This window comes from Lytechinus pictus, unplaced genomic scaffold, assembly GCF_037042905.1.
Source record: "Lytechinus pictus isolate F3 Inbred unplaced genomic scaffold, Lp3.0 scaffold_19, whole genome shotgun sequence".
In the NCBI taxonomy this organism is placed as follows: Eukaryota; Metazoa; Echinodermata; class Echinoidea; order Temnopleuroida; family Toxopneustidae; genus Lytechinus; species Lytechinus pictus.
The window spans coordinates 12,424,090-12,450,627 of record NW_026974140.1 but is presented as its reverse complement, the minus strand read 5'-3'; the positions used below and the strand labels follow the sequence as shown (position 1 = coordinate 12,450,627).

The following is a 26,538-nucleotide window of genomic DNA, read 5'->3' as shown; positions in this document are numbered from 1 at the left end:
GGGGGGGGGGGGGCTTTCATGAAAGAACTTGTCCAACATTCTCTCTGACAAAGACTGTTTTATCCGACAATTGCATAATAACGGTGCTTTTGAGCTAATCAAAATCAAGGAAACTTTTCCGACAGAGAATGTTAATGAAACACTCCCCTGGTCTCCGTATTTCTTTTTCACCCATACAACAATCTGTCTTGATTGTAACAGTCTTATCTCTCTCCCCGACTTGCTCAGTCCCCCCCCCCCCCCCCCCCCCCCATCAGAGTCCCTCCCTCCACTCTTTCGACATACATGTATATAGTTCTCCTATCCTTCCTGGGTCCTGTTGCAGAAAATGATTTTATTGGAGAAAATTTCAAGGGAGCGTTTCAGGAAAGGACTTGTCAGACGTTTTATCCGACAAGTCCCATTTTATCCGACAGTTACCATAGTAACACAGCTTCTTAGCCAATCAAAATCAAGGAGAGTTGTCAGATCTGGCAACTTGTCTGACAAAAATGTTGATGAAACATTCCCCAAATTATCTTAATACCTTTTTCCCCTCTCTCATGTGTGTTATAAAGTCTATGATAGAATCGTGCAAACCTTTTCATTAATAGTTCATCCGCCATTTTGTTTATATCATGATATAGTGTTTTACAACAGGCCCCAGTGTGGCCTCTTATGCTTTGTCTCATACGGTTATTTCTTCCTTATGTCTAGACACCCTTACTTCACTGTCTACCTAAAGCCCGGCGCTTTAATAACATTTTATATGGACATTCCAAGCAATTAATATTGGCTATCAGAGTTCCGAATAGTGGTAGGACTAAGGAAATCAAAATTCAGTGTAGTTCGAGCCTCTCTTTGGGCAAATTCAAATCCAAATCGTAATGACGTCATCATCGGCTGCGACTTGGATTTGGACTTTACTCCGATCACAGGGCTTGCCGCAAAGCAAAAAAAAATATTATGATTTTGTTATTCCTTACATTATGCCGAACTTCAAATGAAATAATTTTACTTCTTGAAACTCACATTTAATGCAAAATGTGATTTTAAAACATCGCTTCGCATTGGATCGCATAGTGTGCGCTGGGCTTTATCTTCTTCTCAATTTCTCTAATTCTCTACTCCTTTGTTACTCTATATTTTTTTCTCCTTTTTTGCCTTCTCAGCTTCTTTTTATATTTTGTTTATGTTCCTCTCTCTTCCCGATTTTTGTTCATTTCATCCCAATCCCTCTTTAGTCTTCTTTCTTTTTATTAAATTTCTCCCTTTTACTCTTCTTCACCCCTGTTTTCTCTATTCATCCATCCTCTTCTCATATGCCTTTAATATCAATTCCCCTGCATATTCTCTCCTTGCTCCGTTTCCACTTTCTCTCTGATTAACTTTACGTTCACCAATTTCCATTCTCTCGTGTTTTCTCTTACTATCCAACTTACGTCCCTAAACCTACTGCAACATTTCTATATAATGTATTTATTTTAGGTCATGAAATAAATGATGAAATATACATTTAGTTCCTATTTTTTCCCCTAATATAGACACACAGCAGAGCAAAATATTTACAAGAAACGTTTGTTCAATTGGTCATATAAGTATAAATTTCTTTATTTGGCTTCAGGAAAAGACAAATTCTCAATATATACACCAATGTAATAACAATACCTCTCAAAGCAAAGTCATTTATGAATACATTTTCACATGAATAAAATTTCAAAGGAAACGAGGGTTCCTTCAATGAATGAATACAAATAAATATGTAAATATTTTCAAAACAATGAACACAAAGGCTTTGGTAAAAACACATTTTCAAAGATAAACATATATAACAAACCAAGCAGGCTTGGTCCACTTGGTATTGATGAATTCAAAGGTTAGTTTTTATATTGCTACATATGGTCCTGTTATTGTAATGCTAAAATTCAAGTGCTAAAAAATTGTAAAAAGAAATGATCCCTTTAACAGAGTTCCAACATCACGTATTGGAAAACAAAAACCTCTTAATAAACAATTTCTGATATTTCATATCAAATTAATAAAAGAGAGTGCCTGCTATGAAGTTCATAATTGACTTTTGTTTTATCTAAAAGATACAGTTAACTGTATAAGTTTTGTTTACAATTAGTTTAAATTAATGTAGCATTACAAATCTTATAACTTTGAGAACCCAAGCAAAAATTGTATTTTCAAGGCTCAATATGCATCCACTGTGATAGTTTATATTCCTTTTATCCCTGATATAATTTAATAATAAATTTGAATTTCTAAATTATACGTTACCAATTAAGTAGATTAATGAATATCATCAATGATTTCTATAAATGTTGTACCACTGTAATATCATGGAAGTTTACTGTTATACAGACAGCTATACTGTTATTTAAAACCCTAGATCAATAGTGTAGTGAAGTGCAAAAAGGTTTGAAGTCTCTGACAAAGCATAGAGGTTATGTCTTTCTGGTATTGAAGGAAGAATGTAAGACAGGCCTTCATCTAAATCCTATTGTAATTCTACATGTGACAATACATCCTAAATAGGAGTATGCTTCAACCAATATTATGCTGGGTGACCAGAATGTCATTCATAAAAGATAGATTTTCCCCCTTTTCCGATTGCCTCAAGTACATGCATTGCTTTAAGCTCCTTTTTGAGTATCATCACATACTTACGTGGATGAGGTCTCTAATATGTCAGGGTCTGGAGTACCATTCATAGCCTAATCATAATGAAACAAGGTAAACCAAAATAGTCACGAATCACATTTGTTATAACATTAACAGATGTATTTGTGAGATTTCCAGGAACTTCTGAAAACTTAGTGACAGAGACACTTGGTAACTGCTTTACAAATAATGGACATCCTAATCCTTATATCCACATTTACATAAGACTGAAGATCACTGACCATAAATTTCTCACATCAGGAAGAAAATACAATGTGATTCCACAACAAGGACATGAATAGGTGGTACATATTGTGTTGGAAGACACATTTTTTAACAACTAACAATTCCAAAGCTTGTATTAATACTGCATAAGAATCATGGCCTTGTACAACTTACTGCAAAATAGAATTTATTTCATCAAATTTAGGGTGAACCTCAGCAGCAGAAGCAGGTTATACTGCTGCTAATATTTTACATCATTTTCAAAAAGCTAAAAACCCTGTCATGAACATATGTTTATTTCACAGTTACATATATATATCTGATGCAATGTACAGAACATCATGCACAATGAACCCTAAATAGTGGTAGAAATGTAAGTACTTTTAAAGTGGTAAGTTCTTACTGATGTTATAAAATTAATCACAATTTGAAAAACATTGTACTCTGTTGTATTCAGTACTATTGTGATGAATGTAAAAGTTAGTACTGTGTTCTCGGATAACAGTTATGGGATATTTCAAGCAAGAAAATATTTTTAGCAACTTTCAGTACTTCTTATAACCAATAAACAAATTTCTTATTAATATATGGATGACAATTGTGACTGTTTCATATGAAGTGAATGAATTACTAATTTGAATACTATTCATTAGATTGAATACAATAGAATATTGTTTATAAGATGGGTTTTTTTCACCATCGATATTAAAAAGCTCTGGGCAAAACATCCCTTCCTAAGTCTCACCATTATCTTTTAAGAAGATCAAATTTGATATTCACAAAATATTAGATGATTAAGTAGATGGGCTTTTAGTTAACACAAAAGTTATGTTTAATTAATTCTTTAAAAAAAATGCAATCTTGTTGTTATTCATTAAGTTAGAATACATTTGCCTGGTAAAGTATTAGGGCAGAAGACATCAATGCTGGATTAAAAATAAAATTACTGTGTTTCTAAAATGCTATATAAGGAGCTTTATCATGAACAATATTGCTACATTTACATATGAACTGCAAAGCAGTATTGGTACTGGTAGTGTAATGTACAGGATAAAAATGCATTCAAATATGAACATATAGTTGACTTATTCTAAGTTTAATGTTACTCAAGAAATCCTACTGATCAGACGACTTAAGTTGCTTTCACGATTCAGCAACGGTCAAGTGTCTGTCATGAAGGTCAATGACATTTAAAGTGACCAATGAGAAATCTGGACAGAAGTACTGCAATAATGCAGATGTATGAGACCATAACGCAGCTTTGTAGACCTTTATTGACTGAAAGAGAACTGTTTAATTCATTTTTCATTTTATTTTATTTCAACACAGTACATGTACATCAGCCAAAGGCTGATCTTCAAAACGTCCGTGATATTCACAAAATATTAGATGGTTAAGTATATGGGCTTTTAAATCAACACAAGCATTATGTTTAGTTAATTCTTTTAAAAAAAATGCAATCTTGTTGTTTTTCATTAAGTTAGAATACATTTGCCTTGTAAAGTATTATGGCAGAAGACATCAATGCTGGATTAAAAATAAAATGACTGTGTTTCACGTAACGATAAATGACCGAACAAGAATCATTTCAAGAATTTCTGTTAAGAATTGTCCAGATGGTCACTCAACCATCACTGACAAACTGACCACTGCTCTATATAGAGTGAGAGCAACTCAAGTCATATATAGGATGCAAGCAAGCATCATTTTTTGATGATATTCAATAGTGCAGTAAAAATAACTTGCAAAATCAAGGTTTACTGAAATATTTTTCAGTATGTTAAAAATTTGAAAGAGTGCGCACATTAAAAAGAGATAGTTCATGCAGCACAAGTTTTCAATATTTCTTTGAAAGTGCTCCAATGCGCAATTCATACAAGTGCTAATATTCAACAACAATACAAGAAAAGAGCAACGCACAGTTAGCAGTTGATAAAACAACTCAATTTTGTCAAAATTAATTGCAAGTAATTAACATTAAATACATAACGTCCAAGTTATTTCAAATGAGATGTTTAAAATTCACAATAATTGAGGATTCAATTTATTTATACATCAAGTGCTAACAAAAATTGCTTGTCTATAGACAACAATGTTTAATTGACATGAAAATACAAATGCAACACAAATTTGATGTGTAACACATCACAAAGATTCAATACTTCTCAAAGAATGAGAATTTTAAATGGCTTGCTTGCATCCATTTAAACCAGTATTCAAAGTTCATTTATACTAGACAAGATCAAGGTTTCTTAGAATTCTCTTTTAAAATTTTGATTTTTAACAATTTAAGATGAATACAATACATAGAGTGGAATTTGAGCAAATAGTATTTACAATACCTAAAAAGCAATGAAACACTCATGCTAAAACAACTGTGTGAAGAAACAATTTAACTGCAGCAACGAGCACTCAAGGCACATTTTATGCAAGGTAAAACTGGACAAGTAAGATCTGCTGCAGTACTCATTTCATATATTTTTCAATAACTGGTATTGAAATTACTTTTCAAATACATGCAAGTAGTTCACATTAGTTAAAGCCTGCTACCTTCTAGTGTATAAGCACCATCACATTCATCTAACCCGACACTCACAATGCCATGACAATAATTGATATGAATACAATTACAATTAAATTTGTGAAAAATAACAGAATGGGAACAAAACAAAAGGAATATAACTAAAGTCAAAATGTGCATCACATAATGCAACAGATACAGAGTTGTCAATGCATAGGGTTCATGAGACAAATGGAATGTTCAAGTGAATTATATTTGGATCTCTTCATCATTTGCCGTAGGGTGGGTGAAGACAATGCCCCCACCGTAGTGCATTCTTTGGGGTGTGGTTGTGCCTGACGTCACCCTACTGCTCTGTGAGCTGACCCCTGTTGATGTGACTAGTGGCGAAAGGGAAGTTGAACCTGGGGCAAGAGGTGAGAGCGAAGGGGAGAGGTCGGGAGAGACGACAGCGGGTACAAAAGCGCTCTCTTGAACAACAGGTGATCTTGGCAAGTGTTGGGAATGGTTTGACATAGAGGTATTATTCAGCACTCGGTGTGCTACAGGCTTGATAGGGCCCTGCGGAGTGTTCGTTAATAAAGGTGGTGGATAGTTCTTCACGTTGGCATGCAAGCTCTTTTTCTGTTGCAGCCTGGGATCTGTTGTTTGCCTCTTTGCCACCGTGTCATCCTTCAGCTTGGCAATTTCGGCAAAAACATGTGCCAAAGGTTGAAACTGTGGTCCCCAGTCTAATAAATAATCCCAGTTGTAACTCCCTGATAGTTCTTCATCGCTATTTACAATAGAGCTCAGTGAGCCTGCCATAGAAGGATGGCCATCTTCAGTGAATCCAAACAATCTGGTTCCATCCATGATGGCATCGTCTTCCTCTGCCCCAACCTCATCTAACCTATGATAGATAAGATGACCGATGTCAATACCACCCCCAGCTTCCCCACCGCCTTCCTCACCAAATACATGCATGCTTTCCACACTTGTTGAGTTCAAGTAATTCAGGTGCTTCTCTCTTGGAGAATTTATATCAGAAACACTTCCATCCTCGTGATCCTGTGCAATACCGGAATCGATGACTTTCTCCCGGACGCTGTTCTTTGGAGCTCCCACCCCACCCTCATTGATTCGCCGAATCTCCTCATCCTCCATGGTTGTTGAGCCTCTCCCGCTGGAAGCAGAGTTGGATGGTTCAGAGATGTTGGTGTGGCCCATACCACCACCAGAACCTGGTATGCCATAGAGCTGCCTGTGAGGGAAGTGACCTGAAGAGTTCATACCGTGGTTGACCATACCTTGCGCTCCCATTTCAACAGGGTCAAAGGTTACATCATAGGAACGTGGAGACATTGATCCAGTCACACTACGTTTGTCAGCCTGAGCCTCCTTTTTATGTCTTCTCCTGCGTTGCCTGCATACCAATATAATCCCAATTACAACAAAAACGAGGATGATAAGTATCGCTACAACTACAATCGCAATAACCCAAACAGGAATGGGGGAAGCAGCATTAACTACAGAGACTGCAGCAGTTGTACGTTCTGTCAAGGAACCAGGTTTACCAGTACTGGCTGTGATCAGGAGAGCAAAGTTGTTCTGGGCACTGAGGTCTATATCTCGTCTGGATCTATGCAAGAATCGATCTTCCAACCCTCTCCTCTTCCTAGCACTGGAGTTCAAAGGCTTTGAAACCCTGATGATTCCTGTGGAGGCCTCTATGTAAAAGAACTCATGAACGAGACTATAGATCACCATGCCATCCTCACCACCATCAGCATCGGTAGCCGTCACCTGGCCAACATAATCACCAGTATCCGCTCCATCGCCAATTTCAAAGTTGTATTCCTGATCATTGAATACTGGAGGGAATTCATCCATGCTAGTGATGTTGACCTCGGTCTGAATGGATATGCTTAGACCTCCAGAGTCTTGGGCTTGGACAACAAAGCGGTAGCTGTTGGTGGCTTCGTAGTCAAAGATTGCCGAGGTGAACACTTCTCCTGTGACACGATCAATGGTGAAGAAATCATCTCCGTTTGAGGAACCCAGACCTCGGATAGAGTAGGTCAGCTCTCCATATTCCCCTGCATCATTATCCAGAGCAACTGCTGTGAAGACGTACGTCTCTACAGGCATGTTTTCTGGGACCACATAGTGATAGAATAGCTGTGGGAAGTACGGAGGAAACTCGTTGAAGTCAGTGATGGTGATTGTGACCAAGACCACAGAGGCAAGCTGGTCTTCCATACCTCGGTCACTGGCCTGGACGGTGAACTCAACTGTTTCAACTTCCTCCCGGTCTAATTCTCCTCTGACAGTCACTGCACCACTTGTAACATCAATGGCAAAGAGATCACTGTATGTACCCGATACAATGCTGTACTCTATCTCCCCATTGTATCCGATATCCCTATCTGAAGCATGTACTGTCAAGATGTAAGTGTCCACTGTAGCATTCTCTGCAATCCTTCCTTCATACTGGACATGGTCAAAGATGGGAGCATGGTCATTGACATCCTCAACCTCTATGACCACCTCAGCAGTTGCATTGTTCTTGGGTTCTCCACTGTCAACAGCACCGACAATCAGTGTGTAGGAGTCTGTTGCTTCCCTGTCAAGTCTCTCTAGAACAGTGATACGTCCATCATTTGCATTGATCTGGAACTTCCCTTGATCATTGCCACTCTCGATAAAGTAACTGATCTGACTGTTCTCTGGTGACAAATCCAAGTCCTCAGCAACCACAGTGATGACATGGTGGCCTAGGGATACATTCTCTGACACAGTGGCACTGTAGATGTCCTCCACAAACTGTGGGGAATTGTTGTTGACGTCCGTGATCTCTACTCTTACTGTGACAAACTCTGCAAGGGCTGGTGTTCCACTGTCTGTGGCAGTGACATAGAGCTGGATGGTCGTCTCTACATTGTTGAACTCAATGACTTGATCAGTGAAGATAACACCTATAACAAAGACACACAGAAAAATATGTAAGTTATACTTGCCAAACATTATTAATACAAGAACACTTTGTTAAACTGAGTTAATGCTTTATATTGTACAATCAGGAAATTCAGGCCAAAATGATGACATCTAGACTCTTTTCAATACTTGTTTACAATGCTGAAGGATATATGAAAAGATGTAAATCTTGAACTACCATTACATTTAACCCTTTGAACCCAATAAGCCGGATTACCGGCCTACCAGTATATGCGCATATACCCAATTGGCCTGAAGCCATGTGACTTAAAAAACATGAGTTCTTAATGTCAGGTGTTTTTTTTTTATGACGTCATCTTCTAGTACATGTAGGGGATATTTAGTTGATAATTTCAGCCAAGGTTGGTATTGATTTCGGAAGGTTTCAGCATTAAAATAATGGCCAAAATATGCCACTCTTCTGCGATGGCTCGTGGGGCATGTGTGGTAATGCACGGTGCAATACTCGGCGAGTCACATGCTGACTATGGGGAAGCTATTGTTCAATCTGACTTTAGTCAAAACAGTGATTTTGAGCCCGAAACAGACACTAAAGTTGATATTTCTGTTTGTAGGCTATTTCTACGAGAAGCTAAACAACTTCGGCCGGCCAGGTCCAGGTACTAGCGGGGGGAAGATACCGTTGGGGCTCAAATCATGGGAGCTTGTGAATGTGGTTGGTACGTGCAAATAATTCAGGGTATGGGTCACAGCCGCCCCTAATAATTCAGGGTTCAAAGGGTTAAGTCTGGACTACAAAGAAAGAGTGAACTTGTAGACTTACCAGTGATTGGGTCTATGTAGAATGACTGATGATCTTCAACAAAGCTGTAAGTCAGAACAGCATTGTCTCCGATGTCTTTGTCTGAGGCATTCACTGCTACAACAGCAACATTGGGCTGGGTTAGTTCAGGAAGAGTCACCTATTGTAGGATAAGAATGAGAAACAAGGTATGTTCTTCATGAAATGCTGATGATTGTTTTCAATTTGGTGTACTCATGAGTGCAATATCTGATTCAGATAGAAGTAACACTACCACTACTTTGATGATATGAATGGATTGCACATAAAAATAGGTGTAAATAGGTGAACAATGAACAAAAAAGCTCTTTCTAGAATATCAAATAAAAAGGATATTACAAATCTTGCTGCTGAAAGTATGAACTGCTATCTGACCTGCATAACTCCACAATAATCTCACACTTTTTCACTTGCTTGAATTAAAAAAGTATCAATTGAAAATGGACAAAAATAGAGTGAGCATGCTGATACATAATTTCAATGCACTTATTTGGAAAGGTGTTCCAATATATATAAACCAAAGTAAGAAACCATGACAACCTATCTGGCTACACAATTTCAACTCTGAGATCTTACCTGGTACGATTCTTGACGGAACACAGGCGCGTTATCGTTCTCATCTGTGACAATGATCTCAAGAGTTGTGGTTGTGGTGTACTCGGTATCCGTCGCTTCCAATTCCAGCATGTACCGATCCTGTGTCTCACGATCCAGACTGTGAGCCAGTGTAATGATTCCACTGTACTGGTCAACTGCAAAGTATCCTCCAGGGTTGCCATCGGGTGTGAAGCTGTACTGGATGTTGGGATTGGTGTCTGAATCAGTAGCCATTACTGTGGTGACGGATAGACCTACACCTAGATCTGGTTTGAACAAGGAGAGAAAGTAAGAGCAGAAGGGTTGGGTTAAATTGAGGGAGAATATATGAGTTGAGAGATAGAATGTGAAGGATTAGCTCCATACCAACAGAATAGTTGAAAGCAGAACACCTAGGGTTTTTTTTTTGGAAAACTCTAGTACAGTTCAAAATTGCAATGTTCAAATATAAACTACATCATAAACTTCTACATCATTTATCTGTGATACCATGGACTTAGCCACACATATCAACACAGTTACTGCATTTCAGATCTAAGTCAATTTTATACATTCTTTCCAAAATGGCACGAAAGAAGGTCCTATCTGATTCTGATCAACAAGTGAAATGTCAGAGACAACATCTCGATATGAATTAAGTGAAAACTATTCAAATTAAAATGTTAAGTAGGAATTGAAGATGGAAACCCTACCTTCACTAACACTGACTGGATCCATTGAGACAAAGACTGGTCTGTTGTCGTTGACGTCCACAATACCAATCCTCATGGTGGCTGTACCGGTCAGCTGGGGTGACCCTCCATCCCTTGCGATAACGGTCAGTATATAGGTATCTTCAATCTCATAGTCCAAGCTCTTGGCTGTGGTCACTATCCCGGTCACTTGGTCAATGGCAAAGGCATTGTCAGTGTTGCCATTGGTGATCTCATAGTAGATAGCTCCATTGGTTCCCTCATCAGCGTCACTTGCAGATACCTACAAGGAATTCAGATTATAATGGTTTCAATGGTCAAGAAATATCCAGGATGGCATTGGATGATATCCATTCAAAGGGTCAAGAAATACATATAATGGTTATCTCTAACTTGCAATTTTCCAATTAATAAGAAATTGATAATTAAATATTGTGGCTGTATTAATAGTATAAGTCATTATTATACAAGTCAATAATGTTCAGAAATATTAGTAACAAATTCAACAGATATTTTGAAATCCAGATCACTTTTTCAAACAGGATTTATACGGATTATCAAGCCTAAAGTAAGTGCCTGGTGAATATAGTTGCATCTAATAATGCATTATGGCAAGAGCTCTTCATAGATTTGTATTATGTATTTCCTACCAAGAATTCTAAATGTAGCAACTGAACTACTCAAACAATTAATGCTGCAAAAAAAGTCTGGTGCGAAGTCAACCTACCTGAGTAACATATATATCTGAATTGGGCACCTCCCACACCCTGCTCTGATAGCGATCCTGTACAAACTGTGGTGCATTGTCATTGGCATCTGTCAGCCCCACCATGACGGTTGTATAGCCGTACATAGGGCTGGAATTCTCAGGTGTCCTCATGGCTTCAACCACAAGCCTAATGTTGGGTTGGGTCTCGTAGTCCAGTTTGGTGGTGTCAGCAACCACAAGGATTGCATTTCCACCTGTTAAATGAAAGAGACATGAGGTTATCTTAGCTACCATGACTGTAGTAGTAGTATTTATTGAACTTGATGATCATTGACAAGACATTCTGTACCAGATCCAAATGACACTTAAATTTATTTTAGATTGAGAAAGGAATATGAATATGATATTCATGATTAATGATATACAGACTAAACATAACTCTGTATCATTAAAAGATTAACATTCTTTGAGGCAGTACGTACCTGATTGGACTTGGATCCCGAAAGCTCCATTCTCATTCCCACTGACCAGGCTGTACAAGATATCATCGGAGCGACCTCCATCAGGAAGAAAGGCTTGTAGTGACAGGACAACGTTTCCATTGTCTGCTGCCTCCGATGGTTGGACTACATAGGTTGGCTGACTAAACTCTAAGCCTCCAGATCCAGATGTTCCAACCCATACCTCTACAATGCCTGAAGATAAATATTGTAAAGAGCCAGGTTTCACATACTATCAAGAGTCTAATTTTCAATTAATCCATAATATTTGTGAATATAGGCAACAGGATAAGTTTTACTATTGAGAAAATCAACATGTGCCAAAAATTTGACTTAAACAAGTACAAATTTCCTTTCTGTCAATCATCAATACATGAATTAGCCTGCAACTAATCTTATCACGATGTTCTTAATGCTATTGTTTTACATTCATCATTACGAGGCAAATATTGACTAGTAAATGGCATTTATTAAAAGGTGATGACATACCATTGCTGGTCAATGATGGTGACCCAAGGTCATAGGCCATGACCTCTAGGTGATAAAACAATATGCCAAGGTTTAGGGTCTTTGTTGTGATAACCCCAGTGACAGTATCAATAGCAAAGGACGAGGACTGCTGGGCAAATCTGAACATAGAAAAAATAAAGAATTACAATTATGTCATTAAGATGCTCTCATCATTAATTGAAATTATTGATATGAGGAGGAAAATAAACAAAACAGCGAGCAAAATCAATCAAAATCATAAAAGAGATCAATAGAATAGTAGAAAATCATCAACTGTTGAATACTCAATTACCAACTTAATGGCTCTGAATAAAATCATCCAATCAATCTGTTATTCATATCTTCATGTACATGTACAGTGACAGCACTATATAGGGTTGTATGATTTAACTCCCAAATATCTCCCCCATTATAACCCTATAAACTACCATCGGGTTCAACACAAATGACAACTTATAGTAAACAGAAATAGATCATAGAAAATATCACTTGCTTCCCACTGATATGTGTTGTCTATCTTTTGATAAAACCCCCTAACATTCCACTCCGCCCCCTACCCCCTAAAAGAGATAAATAGTCAGAAGACGTTCGAACCTGTAATTAACTTCTCCATTGTTTCCTGAATCCTTGTCATCTGCTTCAACGTTTGCCACAAAGGTGTTTGGAGATGCATTCTGGGTGACGTTTGCCCTGATGGGAATTGTCTTGAACACCGGGGCGTTGTCGTTCACGTCACTGATCTCGATGGTCACCTGAACACGTTCACTGCGAGGACCGAAGATGCCGTTGTCGGTGGCTGTCACTTGGAATGTGTAGCGGGTCTCCTTCTCATAGTCAAATTTACTGGAATAGGGAGGAAAGGGTGAGTGTTTATTAAATGATTTTAATAATATTTTCATGACTGATGCCTGATCATAAAAAGAACTTATTGCCATGTATGTACTCCATTAAAGTAGATTATTATAAAACTCTTTCATGATTTTAAGAAGAAAAAAAATTGGTCTCTTTCTGAAAAAGTTTCTTGCTGTAGGCCTGTATTCTGAAGTCAATTTAACTTAGACCATGGTCTAAGCCTGTGCTAAAATTATGGGAAGCCCAAAATTTCAGAATATTCTTTACATTGTATGTTTCTTATGTTTACTGTGTTCTTTCCTAATGCTTTAATTGTGAAGACAACTCTCTTATTTATCATCCCCAGAGAGTTGAGAATGATTAGAGAGTCAAATGAGCTAGTAAATTGAATCTCTACTGCTTGAGATTTATGTCACAGTTGCCTATCCATAGTTAAACCACAACTTTAGACCAGAGTTTAAAATAAACCCAACTTCAGAATACAGGCCATAGAGTTTTTAAACATCCAGTCTTATATGAAGAACCATCACCCTATATATAAAAAGTTGACTAGTCATAAGTTTCCTCTATAAAAATATCACAATTTGCTCAGTTGTTCGACAAGACATTATTAAAAAAGCAACAACGTACAATGATTTTACATCAGATGGTCTTCATGGATAGGTTCTTTAATTCAGGTTCCAATGGATGGTCAGTGAAGCATATATGATCGTATTAATGTGAGGATGTCTTCATCACTAATATGAAATCATACCCAACTTACTTCAGTAAGTTTATTTCATACAAGAATTTTATTTCTACAACAAACATTTGGGAACAAGATAGACTTGAAGAAGTGATAAAAAATACTCACCCAGTGGTCATAATCTCTCCTTCTTCTGGATCTATAGTAAACAGCCCTACGGTAGTATTATCAATGGTATAATACACATCACCATTCAGCCCCTCATCAGCATCATCAGCAACTACTGTAAGAATAGAACTGTTGATGGCAGTGTTCTCTGGAATGCTCTTGTAATATGACATGGTGTCAAATACAGGGTCATTGTCGTTGAGATCGGTCACAGTCACACGGATGGTCGTGGTGCCACTCCTTGGTGATGTGCCCTGGTCTCTTGCGGTAATGACGAGCATGTACATGGCTACATCTTCCCTGTCTAGCGCCCTCAATGTTGATAGTGCACCGGTAGATTGACCGATAGAGAAGGCATTATTTGGATCCCCACCTAAAAAAAAATAAGTTAAAGGTTCATTTAGATAAAAAGTATCACAAAATTTTTACTTTGCTTCAACAGGTTATGCTACACTAACAGTGATATTTATTTGCAATTTCTAACAACTTTACTAAATAACTATTAAATTTCTCTGTGCATCAATTATTGAAAATTCACCACAAATATCTTGTGCAACACACAAGGATAAGGATAATACATTCGACAAAGTTTTTAATCAAGTAATTTGACAAAGATGTATCACATTCTTTTAACTCTGTTATATATGTATTAAAAATCAAATTAATGACAGATTACAGCTTTTAAGAGCACTCAATAATTATGGCCTTGCAGCAAATTGAAATCATATCATTATTCACAGGATGTCACCAATTTCACTTACCTGTAATTTCATAAATGAGATCCCCATTTGGTCCCTCATCTGCATCCGTTGCTATGGCGTTATGGATAACACCAGGACTCTGGTTCTCGGGGAGGGTGATGTCAAACGTTGGTGGAGCAAAGACCGGATTGTTATCGTTAATATCCATCACATAGATGAGAACTGTGGCCATATCATAACGGGCAGGAAAGGCTCCATCCATAGCATATACTGTAGTCAAGATAAAATACACCCAAACAATCATAAACCTATGCTCAGTATGAACTCTCTTTACAGTTCATTACATTTTAAAAGCATATGACATTCATCAACTTCCAAGATAGATGCAAACATTTTCCATTTATTCATTAGCTTAACCTGACATGACTTTCCTTGTAATGTAATGCTAATTACAAGTTATCTTTGAATAATGATTACATAGTTCTTTTACACTCAAGAGACTTCACATACTGGTAATTAATTCATCAATTGTGAAACCGTAGCATGCTTTTGAACCTCATATTAGAATATTTGTTAGATTATGCGTGCATCTCATAACATGATAGATTAAATTCATTTCTAAAATGGAAAGCAACATACACAAATCACAGATTGCATATGAATATGATGATGCATCGTGCTCAGATGAATTGATACGAGTGCATCATTAATTTGACCAATTAGTTCACTCTATTTTTGTTTCAATAGTTGTGACTGATTTGAATGGAATTGATCACAACTCTTGAAGAAACAGGGCCTGCCTGTCTCATTGCATACCTGTAACAACATACGAGTCCCTTTGTTCCCTATCAAGGATAGATATCGTTCTTATCTCTCCTGTTGTAGAATTGATTCTGAAAAGTCCTCTAGCTATCTCCTCTGGTAGCTCATATGTTATCCTGCCATTGATACCTGTAAAAATAAGAAACATATTACTCATGCTAATGTTGAAATATATATTTACATTACGACTATATGTCAAAAGGGCAAGCACTCCTACCGATAATATACACTGACAGTAAGTAGCTATCCACAAATGAGAATTGCAATCTAGATTTATCATGCATGACTTATTGTACATAAAAATTCACAAGCAAATAGCTACTGTAATTAAGATGGCTGTTTGCAGAAATCAGCCCATGATAAATCGCTATTACAGCTTTATGTTACAGAGCCACATCTGTGAAAAGAAATTCAATACATACCTGAATCAAGATCAATGGCAACCACTGTTCCGACGTAGGTTCCAGGTACTTGGCTTTCCGAGACATTCATGGTGTAGATAGACTGCTCAAAGCGTGGTGGTTGGTCATTCACATCAATCACCCTGATGGAGAGGGTCTGGGTGGCCGTTCGCTGGACAGTGCCGTGGTCAGTGGCCAGGATGTCCAGTTCATAGTCTCGTTTGTGCTCATGGTCAAGTGAGTGGGCGATTGTCAGCAAACCTGAATGATAAGAAGATATATTTTACACAGCTGGTTTCAGACTTCATAAATTATGCAATAATCAGTGGCCTGAATTCATTAAAATTTTGCCTTAACATTAGCATCCCTATAAGATGTCTATTGATTTTTTGTTTTATAATATCCTGCAAAATTATTTGGAGTATCAAAAAAAAATTACTGATAAAACTGAAAGAGTAAGACAAAAGTAAAGAGCATAGTTTACAAGACGTTCACCACAGGTGTTCAAAAAAAAAAAAAAAAGAGTACAATCTAATCTCAAAAATAGTAAAATTCAAAGGAATTATATATAAAAACCGCTGGATACACTTATATTCTATTTTCTTTTGAAGAACATCACCAAACTTACCAGTTACAGAATCCAAGCTGAACTTGCCATCCTCATTTCCTGAGATGATTCTATAACCAACTCTCCCATTCTCACCACTGTCTTCATCAGTTGCTATGATGTGAATCACATTGAACCCAATAGGCTCATCTTCCATGACATCTGTAGAAGTCCTAGACACAAACACAGGATCATTGTCATTGCTGTCATAGATCCTTATTTCCACCGTAGTGGTCGCTGCCCTCCTTGCGCTAACATTGACAGCCTGATCCTGTGCTTGGATGACCAGAAGGAAAACATGGTTGATTTCACGATCGACATTCTGTATGGTGCGAAGAGTACCAGTGTACTCGTCAATTGCAAAGAAGTCTTGGTCAGTGAGGATTGAGTAGCGAATGATACCATTGGGACCGGAGTCAGCATCTGTTGCTGATACTGTCCAGAGAACATGGTTGATACCGACATTTTCCTGCAAGGTCAGGTAGATCAGGTTCTGGTCAAAATCAGGGGTGTTGTCATTCTGGTCGATGATGTTGATAGTGACATCAATTGACGTGGAGTGCGTCTGAGGGATACTGTTATCCTGGGCCATGATCGTCAAGGAATAGTGAGCTGCCAACTCATAATCCACAACCCTCACATTGTAAACTTCACCAGTGTTGTGGTTCACCTCCCATACATCAAAATCATTGCCCTCGGTGATGTAGTAATAAATCTTGCCATTGTCCCCGACATCCATATCTGAGGCTGATACCACCCCAACCACTGTAGGAGGGTGGATGTTCTCATCGGCTGTGAAAATGTAGGCAGACATGGCAGCGATTGGGACGTTGTCATTAAGGTCCAAGACACGAACCCTGACACTAGCAGTTGCTTGCATGGGTGGGTTACCACCATCCTGGGCTAAGACAATCAGGGTGTAGTAGTCCATGTCTTCTCTATCGATAGATGCAGCGGTACTGATCACACCAGAGGAGTCAATTACAAACTTTGGAGAACCTGTACATAAAACAAATATGAATATTATTATTCAATGTGCGCAAGAGCTTTGTTAGAATGATTAAGTACAGAGATTGATGCAGTAGTTAACTAAACTTGAAAATCAATTTTTCAAACAATCCAAAAAGTGCCAAACCAGAGTGGGAACATCAGTCATTCTCACGATAACCCTGGGCGTGGAATATTAACAAGTATAATCGTTCTGATTATTTTCCCTATAAGTGAATGAAATTTGCTTGCTTATGTGTTTTTATCATTCTAATGGACAACAAATTATTTTAATAGAACATCTAAAGAAAGTTATAGTATATTTTTAATCCAAAATTTCTTTCACATAACGATACAGATAATATACTTTCAAAGTGAAAAGTACAAACATAACAAACAAACTTACTATTAATAAGTGAATATGAGATATTTCCTAGGACTCCACTGTCTGCATCTGAGGCAACAATCCATGCCACAAACTCCCCAGCTGGTTGCTCCTCCTTCACTGATGCTAGGTAGGTACGATCTTGGGAAAACACAGGGCTGTTGTCGTTGAGGTCATTGACATTGATGTAGACGGTTGCCGAGGAGCTCAGGACAGGGTTTCCACCATCAACAGCCCTGATAGTCAGCCTGTAGCTGTAGGCAGCCTCTCGGTTTAGAGGATGGGTTGTTCTTATCACACCTAGTTAGAAATTGACAAAGGACATCAGATATTGTGCTTTAAAGGGGAATCCAACCCAGATAAAAACCTGTTTTTATAAGGAAAAGAAAAATCAGAAAAGTTGATAGGTGAAAGTTTAAACAATATTGGACAAACAACAAGAAAGTTAAGAATTTTTAAAAGTTGTAAATATTGGTAATCACGATACCCATGGAGACTTCAAATTGGCCGCATATGGGATGTCATAGTGATGTAAGGCAAGGACTACTCTTCCATGTACTCCAATACATATTATGGCTAAAATGTAATTTTTCCAAAAAGTTTTATTTCAAATTATATTTTTCTTTCATGAGGATATAAAACAATATACTACCTGGGTTACATTTAGATTACTGCCCCAGGGGAATGGGTACTTAGGAGAAAACCACTAATCCCTGATAATAAAGTACATGGCCTATGGGAAAGTTGTCCTTGCCCCTTGTCATAATTTAATTACTCAGTTGCCAATTTGAAATCTACATAGTATTAGTGATCTCAATTTTAAAGCAGCTATAACTTTCTTATTGCTTGTCCGATTTCTTTCAAACTTTCACCATTCTGTTTTATTTATTTTTCTCCTTCCCGACACAACATTTTATGGCCAAGGCTGGATTCCCCTTTAACAATGCAAGCAAAGCCCAGGCTTCATGAAAAATTATTACTCTCAAGTTAAATCGGTAACAGTCAGCTGCAGAGTGGATCAACTAACATCCAGATAAAGATAATGATTTTTTTGTTGCTTAAACTTTACATTTTCACTAGCTACATCAAGAATATTGTAGATCATTTCAAAAACATAGTTTGTGAATTTTCTAAAATTGATATTCCCCAATTTTCACAAGAAATCGAATTATGAAAAAACACCTTTTTTTTCAAGATATACTTATATGTTTGACTGTTTAGATTACATCCCAAAGCATGTCTAACTCATTCAAAAGCAAAAAATCAGAAAAGTTTGTTTAGATCAATGTAAAAGTAGTATGTACCTTCGTCATCAATGGTAAAATCCCCGGATGGAGTAAGACTGTAGTAGACCTGTCCATTAGCAGCCTGATCAGGATCCACTGCTTCAACCTGATCCACTTCGGTACCTGCCGGTTGGTTCTCATTGATGTGGAAGTGATAGCTGCTCTTAGTGAAGTGTGGAGCATTGTCGTTGGCATCTACCACAGTCACCTGGACAGTAGCAGATGAGTTCTGCGGAGGGTTACCACCGTCGGAAGCCATGATGTTCAGGATGAAGACAGACTTGAGCTCCCGATCCAGGACCTGTCGTGTGTAGAGCCATCCCTCACGAGGAAAGACTGCAAAGTACGGTGAGTCATCGTTTGGCGTAAGGGTGTAAGTGATGAGAGCATTTGCGCCACGGTCATTGTCAGTCGCCTCGACCTGAACAACAGGGGTGCTGATTGGTTTGTTTTCAAGAATGGATACTGGATAGAAACTTTGAGTGAAGACAGGACCATTGTCATTCACATCGAGGATGATGACAGTGAGGGTCAGATTACCTTTGAGAGAAGGTGTTCCAGCATCGTATGCCCGGATTTCAAGCTCGAAGCTTAGCTGATCGTTGAAGCTCACCTCTTTAATCAACCTGATCTCACCAGTTTCTGCATTTATACCGAAGGTGTTACCAGGGTTCGATACCAGTTCATATCTCACCAATCCATTGTCGCCACTGTCCCGATCTGTGGCTGTAGCAACATAGATAGGAGTTCCAATCTGTGTGTTTTCTGGAATGCTTGTATGTACAGTCCGTGCCATGAAGCGTGGGTTGTTGTCATTGATATCGGTGACAGTAATGTTCACCTGGACGTCGTCATAGGTAGGAGGCATTCCACTGGCTGCTTGGATTGTGACAAGGACAAAAGCTTGCTCTTCATGATCAGGTCCAGAACCTCTTGTAAAGATCTCCCCACTTGTGGTGTTGATCCTGAAGTAGTCATTGGGATCACCGGATGTCAAAGTATAGGTAATTGGAAACGTGATACCTGTATCAAGAACAACAATATATGGACATATATTATTATCTGGAGGTTGTTAATGACTGTAAAATGTCATTTTTGTAATTATATTATATATTCCAGATACTTCATTCTTGGCTATGGCTCATCACACTTAAGGAACACAATGCAAATAATATAGTTATTCTATTTTCAAATTCCAATTACAAAATTCTTGATCAACACAATATATTACAGCACTCACATTTCTATATCTAAAAAAAACCCAATAATCATGGCATGCATCTGAGGATAATTCACATTAACCCATTAACCCTTTAGCACCTGAACTGCCCGAGACCGCCCTTCCTATTACACACTGAACCGCCCTTAACCGTCCGTACGTTTTCTTTGCGCTATAGTATCTCTTGTCTATGATTTACCGTGGTAATATTGCGTGTGCATACCGTATAGGTCGGCTGCTACATAGATCTGCATAGAAAAGTGTATGCTCCTATTGAGTATAATAGAGAAAAAACGATTGACATGCATCGGTGTGTAGCAAGTTTCAGACTGTTGCGCAGTCGATCTCAGCAAAGATGGCTGCGTCCATGTCTCGGAAAACCACTTACTTCGCCGAAGAAGCTCGGGCCTTGCTATATGTTCATCAAAACGTTGGATATCACACAGAGTGACATCTAGATGTGAGTTGGAATTAATTTTTGACATATTTGATCCAAGATTTGGCGAAAACTTTAGTATTCTGTCAGTGATACTTTACATTTTTTTGAAGGCGTGGGACTGGGGCGGCTGAAACCCGAACTTTTGTTTTTTTTTCTTCTCGCTCTGCAAACGATTGTCAAAGGTCAATATTCGTACATCTGATTGAACTTTGCCATGTACATTCTATTCAACAGGTCCTATGCTACAAAATAAATATAACTTGTAATGAACAAAAGTAAATTTATAAAAAAATATTTCAATTTGTTTGGAACAATGCCTACTTATTACCAGTTTCATTGTTTCCTCCAGTGAGTAATTGCCATTATACATAGGAATCTGTAGGTGCTAGAGGGTTAAAGCATTTCTTTTAGAAAACTAATAAAAATGTGAAATATACTATTAATAATACTATTAATCTGGCACATGAATTTAAACAAACTAGTTTGTCTTGTGATATGACTTTGACTAACCTGGATCAGCATGAGTTGCTTTCACCCTACCGACAAGAACCTGAGCTGCATTCTCCTGGACGGCAAAGGTGTAGGATGAGGATTCAAACTCTGGAGGTGAAGTATCTGGTCCAGCCACTGTGATGGTAACCTGGGCATGGTTAGCAGACATCAGTCCACCCCCATCGGTAGCTATGACTTCAAGGTTATAGACTGGGTGTTGGACCCAGTCTAGGGAACCAATCAATGTGATGAGGCCTGCATTGGGATAGAATGGAAGGTAGGAGCAGAAAGGGGTTAATACAGAGGGGAGCAATGATAGAGCTGATTTTCACTGTAGATATAAGAGATTGTGTAAATAATAGCAAAGCTTAGTATAAAAAACAATCCTACAAAAGCATAAAATCTTTATGATTTGATTTTCAATCAATTTATGTTTATCATCCTTTACCACTGTACTGATTTGTTAGTTATGGTGATCTTGATCTAAAAATGTACTTGTTTCAATTGCATTCCATAGTGCAGTTTGCCTACCTCAATGCAATCTAAAGCTTGTTCAGTAATATGTTAGGATTTTTTTTACTAATCATTTCATCTAATGACTGTAAAGTAATTATTGAAATCATGTTTAATTTTGGCCACTGGATATTTCACTCATTTATATCTCAGAGGTTTTCAACCCCCCCCCCCAATAAAAAAATGAATAAAATAAATAAGTATCAAAACATTTCAACTTTACTTACCTGTAGTTTGATTGATAGAGAAAGTCCCATCATTGGTAGCAGGGTTGATGGCATAGGTCACACGGCCAAACTCGCCTGCATCCTTGTCTTCAGCGACCACATGTTTGACCTCTGTTCCAATGGCAGCATCATATTCAATGTGACCTGGAATGAAAAGAAGAATAATACCAGTGTAGTAGCAACAATATTTTGCTTTTTCTTCATTGACCAGAGTTATCAAAAGAGATTCAACAAAGTCTTACAATGAAGATTATTACTTGAAGAAAATAATTACTTTTGTTACTTATTTCTTTTTCTACAAAAAATAGACTGATTTGGTTTCTACCAATTCATCCCTCCCCCATACATAAAATAAACCCACATTTAGTTCCATCAATTTTCACCAGTGTCCTAAACAAATGTAATTTAAAGGATCATTGAATTGCTATTATAACTTTGCACTGGGTGAAGAAAAGCAATAATTTGCTATAACTGCTGTTGTTTTCTTGTTTATTTCATGACTGACCAGCTTAAGAATTTTACACAACATTAGGTTGCAGAAATGAAAGAAAACTCAGAGCTCTCCACAAACCAACAACTTCTTATCAGAATGGTTTCTTTGGGCAAACACACTAAAGGCTGCCCTGAAAGAACATTCTTTTTAATTATGACCCTCATGGGAGTGGTTTGGGGTTCTTATGGAGTGCCATGGAGGGGTAATAAATAATACAAATCTATTTATGTTTGATAAATTTCTTTCTTTTCTTTTAAGTTTTGAGAGGGTCACCTTCAGTAACTGAAGAATGTATGACTGGGTCAGAGAACCATATAACCTCATTAAAACTTTGAAATGACCGCAATAACCAATGAAATGCATCATAAAAGGCATATAACAAAGAGTTGCATGTTAAGCAGTGTAAGCTTCTTGTTGCAGCCATGTTTTAAACCTCCAAGATATCGGATTGTTATTTAGAAACTCTGGATCAAGTCATATGACGCATTGCAAAAAACTTACGTTTAATTCAAAATAAGTCCACAAATCAGGTGGAAATCCTTTGATTTTTTTATAAGCAAACTCGCAGTTGAATTTATTCAATTGTATCTCTACTTTATTTTCTTGCAATGCCTGATAATGCTTGATTTTGGCACTTTCGCTTTAGTTGCAACTGAATGCCAGTTTCTTGCATTGCTCCAACAGATGGCTTTCACGGTGTTTGAATGTCATTTTATCCCAACATGTCTTAGCAGGATCCAAATTCTACTTCTTGGTTTAGGATGTTAAATCCTTTTGCAAATTATAATTCCCATTTTGCTTTAAACTAATAACCATATAGTGGTCCAGCTCCAAACCATAACATTTTTTGTTGTTGAGGGGGAGACCTAATTGTTGCAGTCATTTGAGTCTGATCCGAAGAACATGCAACAATAAATACTAATTAAGTCAATCATGTACAAGTCCTAACTCTGCCTAATCAAATGGAACTCATAAGTCTTATTGACAAGACCCCTCTTTTGTCTTCTTTTATGGTTTGTTTTCTATCAGGTCATGTTTAAATGTATAAATATCATCATTCCAACCGGATTTCTCTAACCAAGTCAAGTTTGACTCTGCAATGATCATATAACACAAAGCCTACCTCTGTAGTTGAGTGATGTAAAGACAGGAACATTGTCATTGATGTCTTCCAGGATCACTTGGACAAAGGCATGCGACATGAGCCCTCCTCCATCCGTTGCCTTGACAGCAAAGTTGTATTCACCCTGTCCATCGTCCCTATCCAGCCTACTGATGACACACAGGATGCCTGTCCGAGGGTCAATGGAGAACTGGGAAGGGGTGGGCACCAGGCCGCTGGAAGGAGAGTAGGTGACCTGTCCGGCACTGCCTTCATCAGGATCAGTGGCATTCACCTGCAGAGGAGACAGAAAGGATAACATTTGGTTTATATTGAGTAACAAAACTAGGAATTGACTCAACAAAATTGTATTCACTTTGCTGTAGTGTTAATAGTAATAATAACATCTCATATTTTCTCATAACAGCTTCTTCAGCTCTATTAGCTGGTCTTACAGCAGGCCCTACATAATACATTATTATTCCCAACTTATTTGTTGCAACACTCTTCTGTTGACACAGTGGAATCATTCTCATTTACATAATCCCTTTTTCAAGTTGCTGTTTTACATCATTGATATTGGTTGACATGAGTCACAAACATCAGTGAAGCATTTCTTCGAGGTATGTTTGCTTACTTTCTTTACATCATGTCAATTGAAAATGAGATGTCATGAGGAAAACAGTGAATTCATCAGATTTACATTAGTATTGAAAATAACATGTTCGTGCCATTTTCATGTTATTTTGTTAGATTTCAATTTGGTTTGAGACCATGTAGCTTTGGAGTTGATTAGCGACAAGATACAAAAGAGTGCTTTTTAGAAATTAACGTTGTGTCACATTCCTCATAATGATGGGAAACCTGACACGGTCGCCCTGAAAAATGGTCCAGATTATCATACCCAATAGTCAATTTGCCCGCAAAGGGAGAATTGTCTTTTGACAAAAATCCATAGAAAGGGAAAGGGGGTGGGGGGGTTCGCTCAATTCGCAGGAAAAACATCTCCAGGATTTGTCCCAATTATTAGCTATGTTGTAGAACAAGAATGAGAGAAGAATGGGGGCCTGGGATCGCTATGTAACACGAGAAGGCAGTCAACTGTAGTCCCGCTGTATGTGTTTGTGCATACTCTCTCTCTCCATCAGGCTACAGGGGAAACATGGAGATGCACCTATGGGTTTGCATACACCTATTCAGGGATCTAATTTCATTATTATCGTGTTCTATCCTTGAAAATTTCTTATGGATGAAGGCCCGCTAACACCCTTTACATAAATTCACTCATGAGATATATGTATGTATGTACAATGAAGAATCAACCAAGGGAATATCTGTAACTGCTTCTATTGAGGGCATCATTCGGGCATGTCCAATTCTTAAACACAATGGTGGGTTATGTAATAGGGTAAATAGCCATACACAAAAGGTGTTTTTATTCAACTGAGAGGGTGTATTGCATGTCTATCCAAGCAAGTCTATTAGAAAACAATGAAGGGATGTTACATTGTATATCAGTAGCAATGAGGAAGGCAAAAAGAGACAATTATGAGGCAGAAAAACAAAGTTAGTTCAGTACTACAACTAAAGATTCATAAAAGCAATAAAATATTGATAACTTTCACTTGAAAGGGACAACTTAACCCTTACTGAGAGTGTAGTTGGGAGAATTTAACGATTAGAGTTCGATCAGGTGCGGAACCGCATTACGGTATTATGATTGGTTCCAGAACTTCTCCGGACACTTTGGGAGGAATTTCACTAAGCCTGCAGCAGGGGTGCAGAATAACAAGGGGCAAGTGGTGTGCCCTCAACTTGTCTGTATAGGCGATCAAAAAACGCCTCTGGGAGTCAAAACCCTCAATAGAACAGTTTGTCGCTTGCTTGTCTTCTAAACACAGCTAAATCAAAGAGCTGCCAAGACATTTCTGCTCCACCACATTCCCTCCTCACTTGCAAGGTTTCCTCCGAAACCATTTCCTCTTTTGTGCCAAGATTGGATTATTTGAAGCATGCTGAAATATGTCTTGGTATGAAGCAGGCATTCAACGGGTATAACCGCCCAGATATCTACAGACAATAAAGAAACATCTTAAAAAACACAAAGAAGATGAGAGAACAAGTTTTGCAGATAGGATTAATCAATGTTTTCAAAGCTTATTTCAAAGGCCGGTTTCCAGTATTTGCACTTTTTCAAAAAATGGCTTAAATCTGATTGCACTTCTCGGTCAGCCTACACTTTCAAAAGTTTGTCTAGGTTGTATTTATTTCTTTTAAAATAATCTGTTTTTAGTATTCACTCTCTAAATTCAAGAAGAAAACTGGATGAAAATAAAAGCACTTCCGATACAGAGGGACGAGTGGGGAGGGGGCTCTCAGTATATAACGAGGTGGGTATTTCAAAGAAATAATTTTTACTCAAAATTCTGTTCAATTTTTACTCAAAATTCTGTTCCGAACCGAATACAATAGTATTTTTCTCTTCTTGAGTAGGCCTATCTATATCTAGATGATTAAAAAAAAAATCAAATTTGAAACATGCTGCAAATCATATTAGTAGTCCAATACTTTTTTTAAGACAGTGGTTTGAGGTATTGACAGGATCTGGTAAAAAAATATCTATTGAAAATTAGTGAGGCTGAACTGATTTGGAAATAATGATGTGAGACTCGATTAAAGCTGCATCAACGCTGCACGCCAGTCGGAGACCTTTACTGCAAGATGGCGAACTTGGGTGTTTTAATTATATCCTGATAGACAATACACCGTAGGACCTTCTGTCCGCTTTGTTTCAAGAACAATAGCCAGGTTGGATGTTTTTCTCATCATCTATGTACTTTGTTATTGATCTACTTGTATTAAATTTGTAATTTTATTTTACAATTATTAAAGTGAAACATAAACTAAAGATATTGGCTTTGTTCCTGTGTTTTATTTTATTAGGGAAGTTTTACTTCCCTAAATGATGTATGCATACAAAG

At 37.7% G+C, this 26,538-nt stretch overlaps 1 protein-coding gene across 1 annotated transcript; it reads right to left on the bottom strand.

Annotated features, from left to right (window-relative positions):
• Window positions 1-1,574: 1,574 nt before the first annotated feature.
• On the bottom strand, window positions 1,575-23,740 carry LOC129260883 (protein dachsous-like). The gene is made up of 18 exons (XM_054898878.2): window positions 23,579-23,740; window positions 21,963-22,106; window positions 21,241-21,477; window positions 19,091-20,095; window positions 17,808-18,086; window positions 16,436-17,413; window positions 15,829-16,068; window positions 15,401-15,535; window positions 14,645-14,854; window positions 13,884-14,256; window positions 12,773-13,021; window positions 12,158-12,297; window positions 11,651-11,863; window positions 11,187-11,422; window positions 10,460-10,742; window positions 9,747-10,033; window positions 9,153-9,291; window positions 1,575-8,349 (listed from the first exon to the last, which is right to left on the bottom strand). The coding sequence occupies exons 1-18, from the start codon at window positions 23,655-23,657 to the stop codon at window positions 5,642-5,644; spliced, it is 7,935 nt and encodes a 2,644-aa protein (XP_054754853.2). The 5' UTR covers window positions 23,658-23,740; the 3' UTR covers window positions 1,575-5,641.
• Window positions 23,741-26,538: the final 2,798 nt, after the last annotated feature.

What these genes read in the sequence shown, in the direction of transcription:
- LOC129260883 (XM_054898878.2), bottom strand. Translation starts at nt 23,657, where the DNA reads ATGTCGCATGCCTTTGTCCAAGTGATCCTGGAAGACATCAATGACAAT. An exon ending in AATGGAGAAGTTAATTACAG is followed by an intron (nt 12,298 to 12,772) that starts GTTCGAACGTCT and finishes TTCTATGTTCAG; the next exon opens with ATTTGCCCAGCAGTCCTCGT. An exon ending in CTACATAGACCCAATCACTG is followed by an intron (nt 8,350 to 9,152) that starts GTAAGTCTACAA and finishes TCTTTGTTATAG; the next exon opens with GTGTTATCTTCACTGATCAA.